This window comes from Neopsephotus bourkii, unplaced genomic scaffold, assembly GCF_033783945.1.
Source record: "Neopsephotus bourkii isolate Nb327-2 ecotype Australia unplaced genomic scaffold, CSIRO-AGI_Nbou_v1 NB_1780, whole genome shotgun sequence".
Taxonomy (NCBI): Eukaryota; Metazoa; Chordata; class Aves; order Psittaciformes; family Psittacidae; genus Neopsephotus; species Neopsephotus bourkii.
In genome coordinates, this window is record NW_026902254.1 from 12,304,557 (window position 1) to 12,325,780 (window position 21,224).

At 37.1% G+C, this 21,224-nt stretch overlaps 1 protein-coding gene across 2 annotated transcripts in view; it reads right to left on the minus strand.

Annotated features, from left to right (window-relative positions):
• Positions 1-21,224, minus strand: part of PDS5A (PDS5 cohesin associated factor A) — a 77,776-nt gene that overhangs the window by 6,225 nt on the left and 50,327 nt on the right. For both annotated transcript variants that reach the window (XM_061379668.1, XM_061379667.1), the window contains exons 15-30: positions 20,948-20,996; positions 20,688-20,827; positions 19,426-19,541; positions 18,559-18,664; positions 16,932-17,092; positions 15,084-15,207; positions 13,771-13,929; positions 13,453-13,521; positions 12,654-12,790; positions 11,816-11,939; positions 11,343-11,547; positions 10,729-10,843; positions 7,577-7,709; positions 6,810-6,929; positions 5,924-5,986; positions 704-849 (exon numbers count right to left, since the gene is read on the minus strand). In XM_061379668.1, the coding sequence (XP_061235652.1) occupies positions 704-849; positions 5,924-5,986; positions 6,810-6,929; positions 7,577-7,709; positions 10,729-10,843; positions 11,343-11,547; positions 11,816-11,939; positions 12,654-12,790; positions 13,453-13,521; positions 13,771-13,929; positions 15,084-15,207; positions 16,932-17,092; positions 18,559-18,664; positions 19,426-19,541; positions 20,688-20,827; positions 20,948-20,996 (1,967 nt within the window). The remainder of the gene's footprint in view (positions 1-703; positions 850-5,923; positions 5,987-6,809; positions 6,930-7,576; positions 7,710-10,728; positions 10,844-11,342; positions 11,548-11,815; positions 11,940-12,653; positions 12,791-13,452; positions 13,522-13,770; positions 13,930-15,083; positions 15,208-16,931; positions 17,093-18,558; positions 18,665-19,425; positions 19,542-20,687; positions 20,828-20,947; positions 20,997-21,224) is intronic.

Here is a 21,224-nt window from a genome sequence, read left to right on the forward strand (position 1 = left end):
GACTTTCTCTACTTTCTTTAACTCTTAGCCAGCTAACTAATTCAAAACTAAATTAATGCATCTTAAAACCTGAAAGTATAAACTGTTTCTTCAGATTTATGAAAAATTTAACATCACTGGATTTACATAAAATAACACTTAGTAGAAGAAAGACCGAATATTACAGTGTTATGTTGCACCTTTCCACTGAAATCCTGGTCCTCTTCAGCAAGTTCTTTTTAATTGGTCTTAATCTTAAATATTTAGTCTATATAAAAAATGTCTGCTGTTATCAGTCAGGATTAATGCTAATTTATACATTAAAAAAAAAAAAAGTGTGAGCTGCAAAAACTGTATGGCTGGTGTCTTCAGTTCTGATGCAAAACCATGAATATTAACCACCACCATTTCAGGCAGTGTAGCAGTATAGCGTCTCTCGTGTTCTATTACATGTAATTACACCTAAAGACTGGGCTAAATTTTTGTCTCCTAAAGAGAAAAAAAAAAAAAAACAAACAAAAAACCCCAACCCAAAACCCCAAAACAAAAAGCAAAGATGGAAATTTTGCCTACAGACAACTATTATATTTCTTAAAATCGAACAAAACAAAAGTGCTCTTCAAAAACACTGGCACAAACCGAATCATCTCCTGTCTTAAAACATGCAAGCACACTGGAGAAGATGAAGTAGAGAGTTATTGAAAGAGATTTCAAACTCCTTTACCTTGATCTGTTTCCTGCAGAAGAGCTCAGCTCAGAGTTTACACTGATGTTGCTTCCAGTCTCTGATCCTGTAGTTCTGATGTACGGTCTTCTTCCAGTTGCAGACAACGGTTTGTTTACTGTACCTAATACACCAGTTGGTTTTGGCTGGAAGAATACATTTAAATATTAAGAAACAGCAACTTCAGATAGATACTTGATTTTTAAAATATTTGAGTATTTTCAGGTACCTTTTTCTGAATTAACAGTCTCAATCCCAATGCCACCAGCTCAGAGCTACAGACCTCATCTTTACTTTAAAAAAACACCACTGTCTGTCCTACTTTTATTTCTTGTAACAGCACCTCATGAATTGCCTTGCTCTTTCTCATGAAGGGACAGCAGCTGGAGAAGTCTCAACAAAAGCCAGAATGTTAGGTAATACTAGTCTCAACATGGCTGAGAGCCTCTGGGTAAGGACGAACGGGGAAGCAAATAAAGCAGATGATGTTGAGAGAATCTATTATAAACCACCCAGGGAGGATGACACCACTGATAAATTGTTCTACAAGGAAATAAAGGATAAATCTAGATCAGCAGCCCTTGCCTTTATGGGCAATTTTAACTTCCCAGACATCAACTGTGAATATCATACAGTGGAGTCAAACAGATTCAGGAAATTCCCTGAAGCACACTGAAGGTAACTCCTTTGTGCAGGTACTACGGGAGGTGACTACGAAAGGGGCCTTCCTAGATCTATGGCTTGTAAAAAGAGAGGGACTTGTGAGCAAAGTGGTGATTGGTGGCTGTCTTTAAATGATGACAAAGTAGCTGAGTTTCAAATCATTGGCAATAGGAGAAAAAACTGCCACCAAAATTTTGATCCTTGATATAGTTAGAGCAGACTTCAGGCTGCTGAAGGAGCCAGTTATCAGAAAGAACTCTGGGACACTGCTCGACAAGGTTGGTCACCTCACAAATAGGAGGCGATAAAGCAAAGATGTTTAATGCTCTCTTTGCCTCCGTCTTCAACACCAGTGATGGCCCCTGGAATGTCCTTTATTAGATGACCATGACTTGGGTGGGGGATGATAACTTCCAGGAGACCCTGAAATTATTTGAGACTTGCTGCTTCAGCTGGATGCACATAAATATATGTGGCCCAATGGGATTCACCCCAGGGTACTAAAAAACCTGGCTGTCGTTAGTGCAGGACCTCCCTCCATCATTTTTCAATGGTCCTGGGAAACCAGAGAGGTCCCAGTCAACTGGAAGCTGACAAATGCTTTCCCAATTTTCAAGAAGGGTAACAAGGAAGATGCTGGTAATTACAGGCTTACCAGTCTCACTTCAGTGCCTGGTATAATTATGGAGAAGGTTATTCTGGGAGTTACTGAAAAACACTTGAGAGACAACACAGCCACTGGTCATAACCAGCATGGATTCATGAGGGGAAAATCCTTCTTAACCAACATAATTTCATTTTATGATAAGGTCACCCTTCTAGGTCACCAAGGGAAGCCAGTACACGTGGTGGTTTTGGACTTTAGAAAAGCTTTTGATACTGTCTCACAGAATCCTTCTGGATAAACTGTCCAGCACACAGCTAGGTAAGTCCATTTAATATGTCAGGTGTGCAACTGGCTGAGGGGTCAGGCTTGAAGAGTCATAGTAAATGGGGTTACATCAGGCCAGTGGCCAGTCACCAGTGGGGCTCCCCAAGGCTCAGTTTTAGGGCCAGTGCTCTTAAATGTTTTTATAAATTATCTAGACACAGGAGTTGCATGTACATTAAGTTTGCTGATGATACTAAACTAGGAGCTGTGGACTCCCTTGAGGGCAGAGAAGCCTTACAGAGAGATCTGGACAGACTAGAGAGCTGAACAATCACCAAGAGTATGAAATTTAACAAAAGCAAGTGCCTGATCCTCCACCTGGGATGAGGTACTGCTGGTTATACATACAAATGGGAGGAATGAGAGGCTGGAGAGCAGCCTTGCAGAAAGAGAGCTGGGCGTTTGTGTTGACAGCAGGTTGAACATGAGTCAACAGTGTGCCCTGGCAGCCAGGAGGACCAACCATGTCCTGAGGTTCACCAAGGTTCCATGCACTTCCTCCATGGTTGAAGGAGGTGACTGTCCCACTCTACACTGTGCTGGTGCAGCCCCAGCTTGAGTGCTATGTGTGGCTTTTGGTACCTCAGTATAAGAAAGACATTAAACTATTACAGTTTGTCCAGAGGACGATGATCAAGATGGTGAAAGGCCTTGAGGGCAAAACTTAGGAGAAGTGGCTGAGGTCACTTGGTTTGGTCAGTGGAGAGTCCAAGGGGTGACCTCATCACAGTCTACAACTTCCTCAAGGAGGGCAGGAGTGGGGAAGTGCTTATCTCCTCTCCCATGACCAGCAACAGAACACAAGGAAATGGACTGAAGCTGTGTCAGGGGAAGTTCAGATTGGACATTAGGCAAAGGTTCTTCACTGAGAATGAAGGGAAGTGGTAATGCACAAAGTCTGTCAAGGAGCACCAGGATAGCACTCCAAAGTCATACTGCTTAGTTGTAGGTAGTCATGTGAAGAGCAAGGAATCAGACTAGATGACCCTTATGAGTCCCTTCCAATTTGAGATACTGTGTGATTCTAACACCTTGCATTTGCAAAGCAAAGCACCTCAGGGAAATGCTTTCCAAAAGGTAATACAGAATTAAGTTCACTACAACAGTAGGAAGTTTGTATACTTTTACTATACAGAAAGCTAGCATAAAAATATTTAACACTATCTACTCCTGGGTTCTCTGATACAGCGATGGTATTTTAGATCTTGATATGGATGGTGTCTGTTGACCAATCAACCTGGTCAGGCTGGCTGAAGTTTTTATTCTGCCTCTGGAGAGTAGTCAAGAAAGTTTTCATAATGGACTGAGCATGTGTTCAGTAGCTGCATCAGGCTAGTGCTAATACTGCACAACATCTACATAAACATATTATTCTTGTATTTTATTTATTCTATTTACTGAGTAACTCAATTCACTGCATGTCCAAAGAAGGGCAAGGAAGCTGGTGAAGGATCTGGAGCACAACTCTTACCAGGAGCAGCTGAGGGAACTCAGGTTGTTTAAATTGGAGAAAAGGAGACTCAGAGGAGACCATATCACTGTTTAAAAGGAAGCTGTAGTGATGTGGGTGTCAGTCTCTTCTCCCATGTAACACGACAAGAGGAAATGGCCTCAAGATGTTGAGGGGAGGTTTAGTTTGGATATTAGAAATAATTTCTTCACCAAGAGGGTTGAAACAGGCTGCTCAGGGAAGTGGTAGAGTCACTGTCCCTGGAGATATTTAAAAGACCTGTAGATATGCTGCACAGGAACATAGTTTAGTGGTGGGCTTGACAGCACCTCATTAACAGCTGGACTCGATCTTAAGGGTCTTTTCCAACCTAAATGATTCTATGGTTTTATAAGTACTTCATAAAAAGTATGCAGCATTCTGCACAGCCAATAGAAGAGAGAAAAAAAAAGTTTGAGAGGAAGCGCTTCCGCACAACCAGGTTGTGCAGAATTTTGCAACCGTGTTGCAAGTTCCTGACACCTACTGCCATAAGAGGTTCTGAAGGCAGAGCATCCAGAGGTTTAAAATCAGAGCAGATAATTTTCATAACAAGTCCATAAACAAATCTCAAAACCAACAGGCACAGATGCAGAGGCTAGCATCCCATCATGAAAATTATGAATGCTGAGCGAGTAAGAAGGAGAATGTATTCCAGAAAGTGACCAGACTTGCACCCCCTCCCTAATTACATTGCATTGGTCCCTCTGGAAAAACAATACCAGGCCAAAAAGGACCACTGGTCTCAGTCAGTGGGGTATCCTTACACAACTTCATTTTCTATAATGGATGTATGCAGAAAAAGAAGCACATGCTTGTGTATTCTATTAGGCATTAAATAAATGTTTGTTTTCCCAGAACATTAAATAGCTTTAGCCTACATTGCTGAATGCCTTATCAAAAGAGAAATGTGGTTAAGTTTACACAGCCAACTAAACCTGCTTCAGATGCTTAGTTCATTACATTTGAATATTTCCAAAGGTGAAACAATTACAGCAATAGATATATACGTTCTTCTGAAGATATTTAAAGCACCAGCCTGGTAGCAGCTGCTGCTAAGGAAGGTTGTTTTCTGCTTCCCTCCTCCCTTCCTACTTGTAACTCCAACCCAGCTGAGTAGCGTACAGGCTTGTGTCATAGGGTGAACATGAAGCAAGGAGAGGCAGGATTCTGATGCTGAGCAAACCTCACCAGCAAGCCTCACTCACATGAACTGCTCTGACAGCAGAAAACTTTTGTGTAAATGAAAAATCAGTGTGAGAAGAAGCAATTTCAAATGATATGGCTATGTACAGTGATCATCTGTCTCTACTCTTACAATGAACAATTACCACAAAGTTTTGCTCTAACTTTAAACTTCAGGAACCAATGCAGCAACAGTTCATGGAACACAGGACATGAAAACTAATAAATGCACATGAAATTTATATTAAAACCATGATTTATACTGTTCTGAGCATTCTTACACTTTACACGTTATCCAGAATTCTTGCACTAAGCTCAAGAAAAAACAAAAGAGGTAATTTATTGGGCTACACTAAAAAGGATTCTGACATAATTTAACCAGAAGACAGGAAAGGAAAACCTAGACAGTTTCAGAACCCCAAGAAAGGGCAGCTCATGGTAAAAGGTATAAGAACAGGTTCTGTTTTTTTTGGTATTTTTTCCTGTTATTCCCCCCACCAAGACTTTGTATTTTCTCTCCCCTGCGAAAGTTATCAGCCAAATTATGTCTGAAATAAAATAAGACATTCAAAAAGGTGTAGACATTTGCAGCTGAATTTAACAGCATTAACCACTGTATTAAAAATACTGAGATTGAAAACTTAAGACCTCTTACGCTAGTGGCATCACAATTCAGTATCTGCATCATAGCTTTATGCCACACTTATCTGAATAATGGAAAAACCTATAGTTATGTAAAAAACATAGTTAAGAAAGAATCTATGCCTCAGTGCACAGGTATCAATCCTGGTGTCTACTCACCTGGCATCATGGTAAAGGTGCTAAATAATGCCATTAAAAAAAAAATATTGTACACAAACTCTTAACATCATTTTTAAACTACTGCAGTCCATAACACTTAAAATAAATCCCAAGTAATATTCAAAGAATGTAACATGTCAAAATACAGTACCTTTCCTGTCAAAAGAAGAACCCTTGTCTCTTCTGAAATGTAATTCCTGTCATTGCAAAAATCCTGTAAGAAAATCAAATAAAAATCAGCATGTGTTTTGATTTCTCAATCTTGCTGTTGCTTTTTCATATATACATGACTGACTTCTCAAACTAGATGCAACTATCAAGTGCTCCAGGTATTTCACGCCATGCAACGTGCTGCAAATGAATCAATCTACTAAAGACAGGTCAAAATTGTATTTTAGAGATTTGTAGCAAGCATTACTGAATGTCAGTATGTCGTGCCTGAAGCCAGGATTAACATTTTTCATTCTCAACTTTTCTTTTTTTAAACAAACTCTGGAAAGGCTGTTACCTAACAGTCTAAGACACTAAAAATGTGAATTATATTCTTCAGTACAGCCAACACATCAAGTCTGGGCCAAGGAATTACTTTGGTTCCACTTACACGTTTTAGAAGTATGCCTCTTAAAGCACATACTGCTATTGCTGACAGTTGAGTTGTATTCACTAAGACTATTACTAGGCAACAAAAGGACCAAATTGTACAGCAAGCAAAATAGCCAAACAGCTACTGACAAACATACCACTGGTAAGACAAAAACATTCCCTTTTTCTTTTTTGTCTGCTTTGTATTCCAATTCAGATATACAGTCAGCTTATACATACATTCTCATAGCTCTCACCTGGCTATAAACATTCCTGGTGTACATTCATAATAAAGAGACAAGCATAGTGTACAACCGATGTTCAAAAAAATTAATTGCTGAGGATAAAATATATGCATTTTCCCACTCATAATGTTAAGTTAGGGAGATAAACAGCTTTCAAACATAAAAATAAAAAGTATTTCCCCTCGTTACTTTGGAAATTAACAAATTTACCTTCTCAGGTTGCGTAAAAAATTTGGTTGGCAACACAGGGTCCTTCGGTGAATCTGCATTGCACAAAGCACTTTTGCTGTTGATGACACATAGTGCTACATCACACACTGTATACAGTTTCTGAAGAAAACAAACAAAAAAAAGACAAGTATGCTTTAGGAATTACTGTTTTAAAGGGTACAGAAAACAGCATTCTTAAAAAAAATTTCATCTATGTGTTGAAATAACCACCACAAAGGACATATTTTGCAATTACATTAACCGTACTGTTGGCTTTTCAACCACATACAGAAGTCCCTGTTTTTCATATGACTTTACTTTTAAAAAACTAGTAATATTTTACATGCCTATGCTGTAAAATAGAATTGCTTGCTCAATCAAATCGCCATAAATGGTTTCTTATCTCTGCTAGAAACTAGGAGGTTTAACAGTAGCCATACAATACAGCATTTCCTCCCCCAAACCGCGAAAGACATTTATGCTGGGAAACTAGGCAGTAAGAGTTAAAATAAGGCAGGCAGGCAGAAACAGTAATATTTAACAGATTTTGTTTATTAACTTCATTAGGTATTGTGTGCTGGACAAGGTCAGCAAGGTTCTGGAACAATAATATTGGCAACATACAGACAATGCTTGCAATTAACACTCTCTAAAAGATCATAAAAATGTCTGAACTAGTTCTTTCAGATTTCCTGCAAATCCTGTTCATCAAGTGTTGGGTGATGGGCTGAGGGTTTCACAACACTTATCTGAATTGCTTTTCTTACTTCATTTGCCTTTGGCTCATCAGGCGACTGAGCATCTCGGGTAAGCTTGATGCTTTCTGCCATCTTTTTCATGAAGGCATGGCTATTGTTCTCATTCTTTGTCATTAAAACTTCAAGCATAAACCACAGGCACCTAAAAAGCCATAAAACCACAAGCAATTACATTCCAGCTTTTATACTGTAGCTCCCAAATATAGCAGTGTCTTAAAAATCTTTGTCAGCTGTACTAGCTTTTCTTAAGAAACCACAATCAATTTGAAGATATAAACAGGTAGCATCATCTGAAGGTGGAAACAGAATCTAGACTTTAAACACAGTCTTAATTATTTTCAGAATAAATCTGCCAAATTAGCGTGCTTCATATTTTATCTATAGATGCTGCCCAACCAAACAAGGTTTTCCTCTTCCAAATATGAACAGAAGCATGAATCTTGGTGCTACCATCATACAGATGAAATTCTGTAATAGGAACCTTGGGGTTCCTATTAACAATTAACCATAACCATACTCAAAACAGGCTTAAACAAATCATACCTCTGATAGACTATGTGGTTTAATACAGGAATTCAAATAGGCAAGGAGATCCAAAACTGAGCAGGTCAGATTTTTGCTAATGGTCCATACGGGAGGAAAAGAAATCCTTACAGATAGACGTAATGGAATTAGCTTTCCTAATTTTTTTTCTTTAAATCTAATTTATTTATTGGGAGAACCCATTATGTTTTGACTAAAAAGTTTGCTTTAAGAATTTTTCAATTACGGTATAAAGCACAACTGGTCCATCCACGCAATCATTTGCTATTTACAGCTGCATGTGGCTAGAAGGTCAACAGTCATAATATGGTAAAATTATACTTAGTTGGGAAAGACATATGGGCGGGTATGAGAAATGCAGGCTTCGCCAGTAGCTAATTTAATTCTGAAGCTCTGGAGGAGAGATTATCTTGTAGAAAGAGGCTAATAAAAAACTAGAAAAACAGGATGGCTGAACATCAGAATTCCCTGTACACAAAAGCCCCAATCTTCTTAACTGATACAAATTAAAGATTGTAACACAAGAGATGAAGGAACATTTCTCTCAAGATCTCCAAGTAAAAGAGGGTTGTGCTCTGTCAAAACACTTTAATAGTTATCTGGTGTTGAAATAAAATAAGACATCTATATTCTGACTTGCATCAAAAGACCTATAAAGGCTTTAGTAAATAAATCTCTTGGATACCTTTACATCCATCTATTCACTATTCTCAAAAACTTAAATGGGATGACTACAGTACTGATAAAATACCATACTGATTCCACTTCTACAAAACCAAATATTACTACTGAGAACAAATTTTACTCTGGTAATTCCACTTAACATGTATCAACTTTAATAGTCTCACCTCCTCACTAAGTCAACAAATCAAATCATTATCAACCCCAAACAAGACCTTTCCAGAAAAACAGTGGGATCTCACACAGAAAAAACAGGCACCTAGAGGAACACAGTCACATGAAGGAAGTTTCAGTATTTTTGGAATATGAATTTGGAAGAAAAAGACACTGTCTCAATCTAAGAAACAACCTCAAACATACCTCTGCAGGACAATTCTTAATCTTCCTAAGTAAGTACCGCAGATTATAGCTAAGGAACTTGCTAAGCATGTATTTACTTTATGTGACTGAATTTAGGCCATGTAAAACCAAGACAAACTAGGGAGACAACTGCAAAACACACTGCCAAGTCTGCTTTTCCAAGTTTGCAAGTGTCTGTTAACACTTTAAAGTGAACACTATGAGTCTCAGAACTCTTGAAAGAAACTGTATTACATTATATGAGAAAAATGTTTTGCATTTATCTCAGGAGACTACTCAGAGAAGTATTCCTGCCAAAATTCCTGTAGAGTATTTCTTTGTTTGGAACAGTCCTCTCTGGCTAATTTAGCCAGCCTGTGACAAGCATGAGGGAGGAAATCTGACAACAAAGAAAAGCTACACAAAGGGGGTCAAAAAAAAACCAAAAAAACAAACTCTAGTGCACTACAGAAAGCACTTCTTGGATAAGTATTAAGTCAAGAACTGTGAATCAGAATTTGTTCGATATATTTTGGATACAGCACATGCTGCAGGATGCTTTCAGATGTTGGAAGGGGGTCCTGGGACAAAATGCAGACTTGATAATTAGGTAAGAAGTCTCCACTGACTCCAGATTCTGACCAGGTGTGAGACAAGTAACCCAGAAATCAAAACAGATTTTTTCATTTAAAGAAAGAATCAGGCTTAGACCCTCATAGGTGAAGGTGCAAAAAGAATTAAGATGTGAACTCACCTATCTGTACCAAGAATGAACTGCTTTTCTGATGATGTAGTATGTGGCTATACATGTCTTTGTAAGAGCAACAGTGCTCACAGTTCCACCAAAAATAAACAGAAGAAAAAACCCCAAAACACTAAAACCAAAGCTCTGTGTGTCTATGTGTATGTGTGTGCTTTAACAACTTCTAGAAAGTGTCAAAACTTAACTATTTTTTTAAAATTCATTACAAAACACAAAGGAATACAAAAGTTATACTTAAGGTATGAAAGATTATTTGAGGCATACAAGAAGGTCTCAAACTGGAAGCAGTACAGAACATGCTTCTTTATGACAGGCTTGTGTACGCTAATCTGTGCTGAATACATCAAGATGCACTAAGCTGCACTGCAGGCATATAGTCCAAATGATAAGTCAGCAGAAAACTTAACATGAATTCTAGCAGATTTGCATAGGGGAAAAAAGAAAAACAAATTGGTTTTAAGTCTTGGAAAAATCTCCGTATCTTACAATATCTGAACTGACACTGCTTGGCATCACTTAGTGCGTTGGGAAATTCTACAGATAATTCCTAGACACAAATACAAGAATCTAAAATCATTACCTCACTTCATGAGAAGACAACTTCACTTATTTGGTATACTATGGTATGACCTACAGGCTACCATTTGGGCTTTCATAATATACTGCTAAGCAATTGTTGATGCCTTCTTCCCTTGGTTAAAGTGTTATATACTTTCCTGATTACTGTTTTGCAAAATGCCATTGACGAAGCAAAGAGTACGTCTCTTCCTAATCAATTTTCTCCAAGCACGGAAAAATTCTCAGCAGAACAGTTCTAGAATCATTTGGCACTTACTCTTTGACATCACGAAGTTGATCAATATCCTGAGGTTTTGTGAAATCTGGATCATGTGCCAGTAAGTGAATCATATATGGTACCACATATTCAGGCAGCAAGGATAGCAATTTTTCTACAATAACAAAAGAAAATAATCATAATCTATATTACCCCCACATGCACATCACAAGAAACACTTTTTCAGAGTATTACTTTTTCAAATGTGGAGTGTAAAAATTTCAACTTGCATTTTCTTCCTACAAATTTTACTTTTAATGAATCATTAAAAAGAAATGAGTGAGTTTTACTACTAAGAAACTACTTCATCTTATGTCAGGAACACTGATAAAGCCTCAAATATCAAATACCACCATTTTATTTTTTGAGCAATACAACTACCACAGTAACAACACTATATTTGACAAGTGTAATTCTTAGCAATGTACAGAAAAGTATTTTATGGTTTATGCTAATGCTAAACCAAGTAAATTAAGATTTGAATGTGTCTAATATAAAGATGAGGAAACAAATTATTCAGTATTTCTTTACAGAAGCAATTTGCTTTAGTTTCAACCATTATTCCTTTCAGTTTACTATTTGACTGTTCTTAACAATCTTACTGATATACTAACCATTAGCCATAGGATTCTGCTTAATATATTCTCTTCGTATACTGATGTTTTTGAGCAAGCACTGTCTGGCATGTGCTCTTCTCTCCTTCACAGGGTCTTTGGCACACAAAGCAAAGATTGCCATATATTCCAAAGGGAGCAGTAATTTCACAAGTGCCTTATGCAGTTTCTGGGCAAATATCTGCCTCACTTGGTAGCACTCATCCTACAGCAAAATACAAAGACTGCAACTATAAAAATCTTGGGTTTAAAACAGGAAAACACACAAAAATAAAAGAGGCGTTCTAGGTGGAATCATGAGGAGACTTTTTAAAGTATCAACAGGTGTAGCGCAGTATCGTGAAATTTCAAGAACTCTTAAAAGCTGCAGTGAGAAACAGAAAATACTCAGTGTAGCGGCAACAGAAGTTCAGATGTAAGGACTCTGAACTCAATTAATTAAAAGTCACTTCAATTCAAATGCAGTTACTTACATTAATGACAAGTGCACAGAGCTGGAACTGTTCTGGAGTAATTATTTCATGGTAACAGGGTTCCTGTGCAAGCTTCATTATTGCACTACCAGCAGCTAACCGAAGTCGAGACATATCTGATTTGCTATACAAACATGAGAGGAAAAAAACAACAAAACAAAACTCACTCAATGATTCTTAAATTACTTGCATGTCATGATTTCTTCTTTTTTTAAGATCAATGAGCAATTAAGGCTTTCCTTTGTCAGATTAGATCGCAGTTCTGTAACTTCAGATTGAGCTAAATTAATCCGACCAAACCTGTGAAAATAAGGTGCTTGCTTTCCCCACAAAATAACTGGTTCTAGTAAAATACTGAAATGAGTAAAGTCTCTTGTTTTCATATCACTGTCTAAATGAAAGCAATGCTTTTGCCACAGGTTTTATCTTTCCTTCCCTCACCCTCAGAATGAAGATGAGGTGCAAAGTTACCTCACTGCTGGAATAAAAAAGCTCCACCCAAAATCACCCAACTCCCAAGTGTGCTAAATTTCATCACTCAGTTGTTTTCAAAGACACTCCTGCCGGTCTTTTACTCCCTAGTATGTCTTTTACTGTCAAGATATCTACAGGGTTCCGAGTTAAATTATTAGTAAATTACAAGAAAGTAGGAGCAGCAAGCATATTTTTGTTCTGCCATTTCACTCCGAATACTGAATTCCAATCAGATCTGTTTTCTAACATCCCATTACCCAACACTGCTCTCACTTTAAAATTCTAAAGAAACTCCAAAATAATTAATATTCTTTGAAATTCCACAACAAAATTGACGGTAGCCTGAAAGGAACAAAAATCTAACCTGATCCGCTTCTGTTCTGTCAAGTCTCCTTCGCTGACGAGCATAGCTGATAATAACCGGAGCGTGGAATTTGCAGATTTTGACTGGTTGTTTTTCATACCCAACAGCCAGCGTACCAAAAGTTTAATTGCTTGCACCTATCAAACACAAACAAATCAACAATGAACTTACTTCCTAGAGTTGGTAAGTCACTAAAACCTACTGCTGTCAAATGGACATGTCCACAGAATCCTTTATTTTTTTGAGCCTATTTATTTTTAAGGAACAGAACTGAGCAGTAACTATTTACAGAGTGAAGGAGGAAGTAGCAGTCTGTGACATAAGGACATTTCAAATATGGTTCAGTGTCTTCACCAAGTGCATCTAGATGATGCCGGATACTTGCTACATGATTAAAGAGCAACTAAATAAACATTTCTAGACATGGACAAGGGTTCACAGTAAATAGCCTGTAAAGTTGAATGAACACAATTTATTAGGGTGTCAATTTATTTCAACTCTGTTTACAGTCAGTGAAGTCAAATCTATTTTCTTGGAAGGAAAATGATCTTTTGAATCTCAATTTTCTCAACATTCAGCATAATTAATATTGGTAAGTGAAAACACCAAAATGAGTAACTTTCAACAGTTCTACAACTGTGTATAATCAACAAAAACTCCACAACACTGCATATTCTAAGGAGACTAATGCAAAGGTATTCAAATGGATTTATTTTAATACTCTCTGTTTCACAACTTGGAAAAAAAGTAGATTTTTAACCTCAAATATAGGCATTATTACTGACAGCAGATCACTCACCTTTGCTAGTACTTCTGGAGAAACTTCTTCATCTGGAGACCACAATTTTCCATTTTTCTCACCTGTTGACTACAGACGTTCATGTAAGTTTAAGAACTGGTTCAACTCATACAGAAAATGCAGAAGTAAAAATGGAAAAAAGTCAAGGACTAAGCTGTCTTCCACACAAAGATCTTTTATAATGCAATTATCACTGTACTAGCTATTTACAGAACATTTCTTTATTTACTTATTCAACAGAAAAAGCTCTACTCCCCACAGAGCTGACAACAAGCAAACAGAATAATAAGGACTTTAAAAAAAATAAAAAAATCTTACCCTGTCATTCATTAGAAGATCTTTCACAATGAAGTTTGCAACAACAGATTTCATTGGAGAAGCAAACTGGTCTGGAGCCAACATAGAAATATGACCCAATGAGACTAATGGAGTTATAAGTTGTTCTGGTACATCAGCATTCAAACTTCTACTAAGAGGCTGAGGAATGGGGGGAAAAAAATAAAAGAATCAGCTATAAATAAGTAAGTAAATTAGCATGCCTAAAAATAATTTGTTTTCCTGCTGCATTGCTACTGAGTTTCACAGTTTTTCTATAAGAATTAATAAAAATAGCAAATAAAAATGGAGAAAGAATTTCCTAATTAAGAGAGTAACCAAAAATCTCATGATATACAGGCAAAACAAATTTTACAATCTCTTCCCATTTTAATGGAGAAATGCATTCAGACCTGGGAGACATGGGAAAAACTCTGTCTCAGTTCTGTTCAGGAGCTGTGAAAACCTAAATTTTAACTGCAAATGGCAGAAAATAATAGCAGGTAAAAAACACTTGGAAACTACTAGGGACATTGCTATTAGCAATCAGTATTGCCCTTCCAGGAAACAATCATCAGGATAATTCTGTGCTGTTGTATCACCCAGCATTCTCTCATCATATTCTGGTGTTAGGGAAGGAACATGCACTCTCAGAGAAGTCTAAGCAGAGATCAAACTCTTAAAGTCAAAGCTTTTCACACTTGTGAATTATGACCAGGTTCAAAGATAGCCAAGATTAAGGACCTAAAATACTCTACAACTGCAGATTAATAATGTTATTATTTAAGAGATTACAGTGAAAAGTAATAAACCCTCTGGGATGGAGAAGGCGACTTTCTGCTTTACAACTTGTCTAAGCAAGCAGTAAGCTAATGTCTGAGCTGAAGAGTCAAGTAGTTATTCTGCACTAGCTTCCTTTGTAAGAAAGTGCTGTACCTGCAAGGACCTTAAAGCAAAGCGATTTAATAAAAGTTTGAAAGTAGAGGACGTTATCTCTCATTGAGTATCTGCTAAATGTCCTCATGGAATTCAGTGTACATCATTCCAGCATATTTAGCTTACTTTCCCCAAACTTTTCCTGTGTAGACAAAAAGGAATACCCTACCTATCAGGCTTCAGAATAGTACAAAATCTTGACTGTAAGAGAGAAACATTAATTATTTGCTATGTAATATTAACAGCTTATCTTGACTACCATGCACCTGTATGTTTCCCAACCTCATAAATTATGTTAATAAACAGTCTGAATTAATGTTAATTAGCAGTATCAATTAAGAACAACAGAAACGGATCGTAGAAAAAAAAGCAAGACATACCTCGAAGATCTGTGCAAGTTGCACTTCTTTATTTGAAAATATGGCATGTATACAGTGAACAGCCTGTTTTGCCTGATGAGGAGTGCCTCTTTTTGCTTTCTGATGCAAAATGGGAATTAGTGTTCTGTGAACATTAAACAAAACATTTCAAAATGCAATTTGCAATCTACAAAAAATTGGATTAAGAACCAAAGTAGCAAAGAATTCAGTAAAAGCTAGTTAAAATATGCTCCAATGCCTAACCTACAAATTTCATAGTGTAAATATGGGCACACTAAAGGGACTTTGCCAAGCATTGATGCACCATTTGCACACCATATACCTCCTCACATCACAACTGACATACATCTACAAAAGGTGAAACCTGACATGTTTACACGCACCTTTAAATGTTTACATCTACAAGTTTACACATAGTGCACAGGCTCTATCTGAGCATGGCCAATGCTTCCATCACTCTAGAGTCATATGGCAGTCCACATGAGGAAGAACTTGGGTTACTGCTGCTGAACACTGCTTCAAAGGACAGCAAGCAGCCTGCTTGCTTTAAACAAGTGGTTTAAAAAACCCCAACATAACAACAAAACACAGGCCACTTGAAACAAACTATCTTGCTGATTATATAAAATCTTCTGTTTATGTTAAAGATTTCTGAATATAAAATCTGGAACATCTACTTGTCCTAAGACTTCTTTTTGTGTCACTATAAACACACTAACCTGGTTTTGGCTTTCAGAACATTAACCTGACCTGCTTGTAAACCATCCCAAAGGCTAAACCTCCATTTTGACAGTTATATTTTTAAGTTATTTGAGACTGCCCAGACTAGACTTCAGCAATACCTTGCTACGGCATGAAGCCAAAAGGAACGTCAGCAATATGAGCTCCTTTGACAGAAGATGGCATATCCCAGCAATGTGCAGTTTTGACTAAACTCTAGTAGGGAAGTACAGACAACTGGAAGTAACAGACTACTATACTGGGAACTATACTGGCAATGGGGATTGCTGTGTTTTTTTTTCTCTTCACTCCTACAAATGTCTTAAAAGAAGTCTTGTATGTGAGCTTCCAACATTTTTCTTTTGCCCAAAATCTGACTCAAATCCACAAAAATTGCTCAGGTTGCCTCTTCAGTTCCCTGAAAACTTCACATGTACGCTGGTATGCAGTTCAGCATGGTAATATCCGAGATGCTATTTCAATAAAGAAGAATTTGAAACCTGTGCTCTATAATCTGGATTAGTTAGTTACTAAGAGGCTAATTTTAAGGTCTTAGATGTTACCCCCAAGGTTTTCAATAGCCTGTGAATACCTAGTAGATTACGCTGCTTTAATCAGCAGTTAAATCATGAATTGTATAATGATGACTTACAGAGAGCCAATTATTCTTTGTTAGAAATTCATGCCTGCTTTTGGATCTTGTTTCCCAACTTGTTTTATAACAAACAGAGCTGTGAACCATCACAGATTATACTTTTCTTCCTTACAAAGATAGAAAAACTGCGTGAAGGGCAGACAGGAGTAGAAACGATGCCAAAGAATTATATCTTCAGCATATTCTTGCTGTTGCTTATTTTGTAACCTGGGAAACATGATACACACTGCTTTTAATATGTCTACTATAAGAAGAGTTTAAAGTACCACCTATCATCTTCAATAAATACACAAGCATTCCCAGAACACAAAACACTAAGAGATAGAAAGGTAGTAGAGGAATACAAAATGATGGAAGAGAAGCTGTTCACATTTACAAGACTATGAAGTTAATTCTAGGGGCAACATACTGAATAAACGATCAAGAGGAAGAATTCCAGGTATGAAAAGCTGCATGTAAAGAAATACACTCACGATCTTATCTGTGGCAAATCTGTTTCTATTTTGTGACCCGTGTTTCTGAAAATCTGTATGGCTGCCTCAGCTACCTTATCATCTTCCATCCTGAGGCACTGAAGCAGAGACTCGTAGGTCTCTGCAGAGTGGAACGAGGTAGGATGTGTAAAGGACAGAACCTGCAGATAGACATTAAAACAAAGGGGTATTTATTTACGGTAAATGAATCATCAGAAAAACAAAATTATTGCTGTTTATGAGCATTACCATCATCATCAATAGCTATTACATGCTCATATGAGATTATTACCTTCAGTAAGTCCATTTTGGGGAATGTGATATAAACATTTTCAAATAAACTAATCTATGCTTTGTTCTTCAGGGCCTCCCATCCTCCAAATATTTTGTAAGATACTACATTACTTGAATATGTAAATGTATTTATTAAAATGAACACTTATTCAAAAGTATTCATCTATATTACAATATGCTTAAGAATGGGTTTTTTTCAACTTAACCAGACTGAAATCTTAACTTCTCCAGAATCTATAGTCTCTGAGCAGGAAAAAAATGGACGAAGGTAAGATACCTACAAACAAAATGGATTCCTAGCCTTTTAATCTAAAGCCAATGAAATATAACACATCCTGTTAAATAGAATAAACATCAAAAACAAACTAAGCATGCAGACATTCAAGGTCTGAGAGAACAAGAGCTTCCCCCAAAGCAAAACTGTATTAGGTATATTTCAGATAACGTAAGGTAGGGAGAACAATGAAAAGTTGCGTGTATTTTGTGAAATCTTTGGATTTATCTTGGTTTCTTCAATCAGAGTTGCCCACTTGCACAAGTGAAATAACTTCAATGAGTGAAATAACATTCTCAAAAATACCCATGTCACAGCAACAGAATCTTCAACCTTGTCAGATTTCTGAGTTACATTACTTCTTTGCATGCTTCCATATAACTATTTCTGCCATGGCTGCCATTACCAAATTTGGTGTGATGTGTCTCCATAAATTCCACCTCATTCACTCACACTTCTGAAAAGAAAATTATGTAACCTTGCCCTCCTCTCTCTGTTTTCATACTTCCCTTTGTAACATGTTGAAAATATAGTCTCATCAGTGAACTGCCAAATCCATCACACATGTTTTCCAAATATTTAAAATCCTCCTTTCTACCCAGCCATCTCTCACCACCAAGCAGAACACAAGTTCCCCCATCCTCCTTTTTTCTCCTCTGCATAACTTGGCTCTTGAGTTTATTGCTTGCCCTCCTTCCAGTATCACACAGGCCCAAAAGAATGTACACCTCCTAATTTCCCCATTTCTCTTCCTCTCACTTTACCTCTGCACTTTCTTCTAAATTACTCCCCTAAGCAGAAACCAATTTCTGCTTGAATGTGCGTATTTCAAGTCTAGGCACCCTTCTCAAACCATACTTCTTTAAAAAAAAACAACAAACCAACCCAAAACATTCCTTACATTATTCTTTTCTCAAGTATTAAATAACTAAACACATTCATACACTGAAAAAGTAATTATCTAAATAATAACTATTAAAACCATGCTAACATTAATTCATTAGTCATACCACTTTTGTCCCTTCTATTACAAACTATAGCTGCATTAATGTAGATTACCTTGAGAAGTTCAAGTCCTGCACGAATAGCAGTGTCAGGACTTACACCCTCCTCTTCATCATCAGCTGTCCCCTCTATGGATTTATTCATTAGTTTTACTAGTGCACTGAAATAACAGACACAAAAAGAAAAAAAGCAAATGAGTGTGACAATGTACAAAGATTACCTGGTTTTGACAATAAATAAAGGGAACACAATAGTTCATTATAGGGGGAGGTTGTGTGATGTTTGATTTTTTGATTTTTTGGTTTTGTTTTGTAATCAAGGTATTCAATCATTCCTTTTCCTTCTGAGTTAAGCTTTATACAGACTTAAGTTTTCTGGGGAGAAGTGGGAAGGAATAAAACAAACAAACAAAAAACCCCAAAGAAAACCCACCACATTGGCAGCATTCAGATCAACACACAGTTGCATGAATTTCAGAATGCAATTAGCTTGCCAGACAGTCTCAAAAGAAATCCAAACACTCTCTTACACAATCCCACAAAAGCTAATTACTTCAACTGCTATATGCAGGACTGTTGCAGCTAATTACGTGAAAATTATGATGGTATTTTTCACCAGAAGTTCCACAAATAGCACTTTCACCAGGAACAACTACTGATTTTTTAAAAATCATTTGCAGACAGCACTGCAAAAAAGTATTAAAAACCCCTGTAAAACTGCATCCTCTGCAAGCCCAGCCACCCAGGCTGCTGCAAACTAAGACATCTACATAAAATATTTATTTTTAAAAAGCATATTTTTTAATTCTACGACAGATTATTTTAAATCCCAAGAAAATACCCCCTTTTTTTAAACTCCTCCCCCTCATCATTCACATCATCTTTATAATCATTATGAGTTAGTATGAGCTTTGAAACTTACCTAATGGCTTCTGAGTCAATATGTACAGGGGCAATTCTTTCCAAGAGAAATTTGACCATTTCCAGAAAAGGATTTGTTGGCTGCTTAGGATTTGCAAGTTTCCGGGCTATCTCTCTCTACAAGAATGTTAGACACAAACAAGAACTGTACTCATTTTACTTACTTCTTAAGCGTGTTGAATAAGCTAAATATAGCCACTTCTTCTAACCACAGATTGTCTATACAGTGAAACGTATTCTTAAGGGGGGCTGTTAGCTCCAGATCTTTATCACATTATATTGAAAGCAGACATGCTTTACAAACTATTTGAATGCAAGATGCATTTAGATTTCTACATGTTCTTCATTTAGAAGAGTTCTTCAAGCTAAAACCAAAACAGAATCAAGGGAGACTTACGTTGTAATGTAGATGCAATTTAAATAGCTACATTGACAAGTAATGCATAAATCTGAAGGTAGCCCTGTTGTATATCTGAGATTTCATAAGAAATAATGAAAAAAACAGCACTACCTGCAGATGTGTACCTTTGCTACAACAGATGTTCAGATCCTACGTACTTGCTTTGGATCCCCAAACCTGGTTTTCCCCTCTGAATGCCCCAGATGTCAAGAGCACTAAATTCAGCTGCAAACCCAGCAGAAGGTGAACAGTAGTTATTTTATGTTTTGAGGGTAAGTCTAAAAATCTCTCAAAGAAATGACTCCTTGACATTCCTTCTCCTAAATGGCTGAATGCTGCAGACCCTACAGACTAGGAAATTGTTCCGTTATGCTAAATTATTTTCAGGAAGAGGGAAGAAACCTTCCTTTTGAAATTGCATCGCTACATTCCCAATGAACAAAGTTTACTAGTTTAGGAGGAGACATACTTTCTACATCAAGTGATTTGGACATAGTTCTTAAGGTCATTCTGTTCCCTTCCCTGTACAAATTTCAGAGTGTAATATTTGGCTTGTTGGTACTCAGAAATTTCTCCAGTGTCAGAAGACAATTTAGGAACTACAGAACAGGCACTTCTTTTAGATTTCATTCTTGATGCTCATAATTCCAGGAAGGAATAAAGCTACTGCTTTCAACAGGAAGCAAGATTATGATCGTAAACTGTATTTTCCATAATCTCTACAGGTTAACCAAAAAGGTATTTTATGAAAATCAGAAAAATATAAAAATCATGTTGAAGTACCAGAAGAGACCACGAACTCCAAAGAACCAGTTTAAGCACAAACATTTGAAGCATGAAAGCTTGCTTTTCCATTTCCTTACCACACAGACATCTGCCTGTTTGCAAGAACACGTCGGGCTAATTAACAGCTCAAGCTGGGACCGAAGTTTCTCATCATCTCCCAGAACCTGATTGAATTTCTTCACAAAATCTTGTGCTTTTCCAGGATCTGGAAGATTTTCTGTAAGATTAAACACAATTCCTCATAAAATAAATCTGCCACTTCAGTATGCCAATATTCACAGAAATACAATTTCCAGGAATGCTGCAGTAATGGTTTACAGGACTCATTAGCACTTACTTGCTATGGTCATCAGCTTTCCAAACATGGCAGCACTGTTTGCTTCTGACTGAGGACAACAGCAAAAACAAACAAACAAATCAGTGATATGTCCCTTATACAAATATACCTTTAAGCTGACCTGTTACCTCTCCAGCACTACAGTCTACTCTGCAATCTTATGGTTTATGTTTCTATTTTAAGAATGAGCACTGGAATAGTCTAACAGCATCATTAGCCGCTACTACACACGGAAAAAAGGGGAAAGAAAACCTTGCAATATCAAAGAGCTAAAACA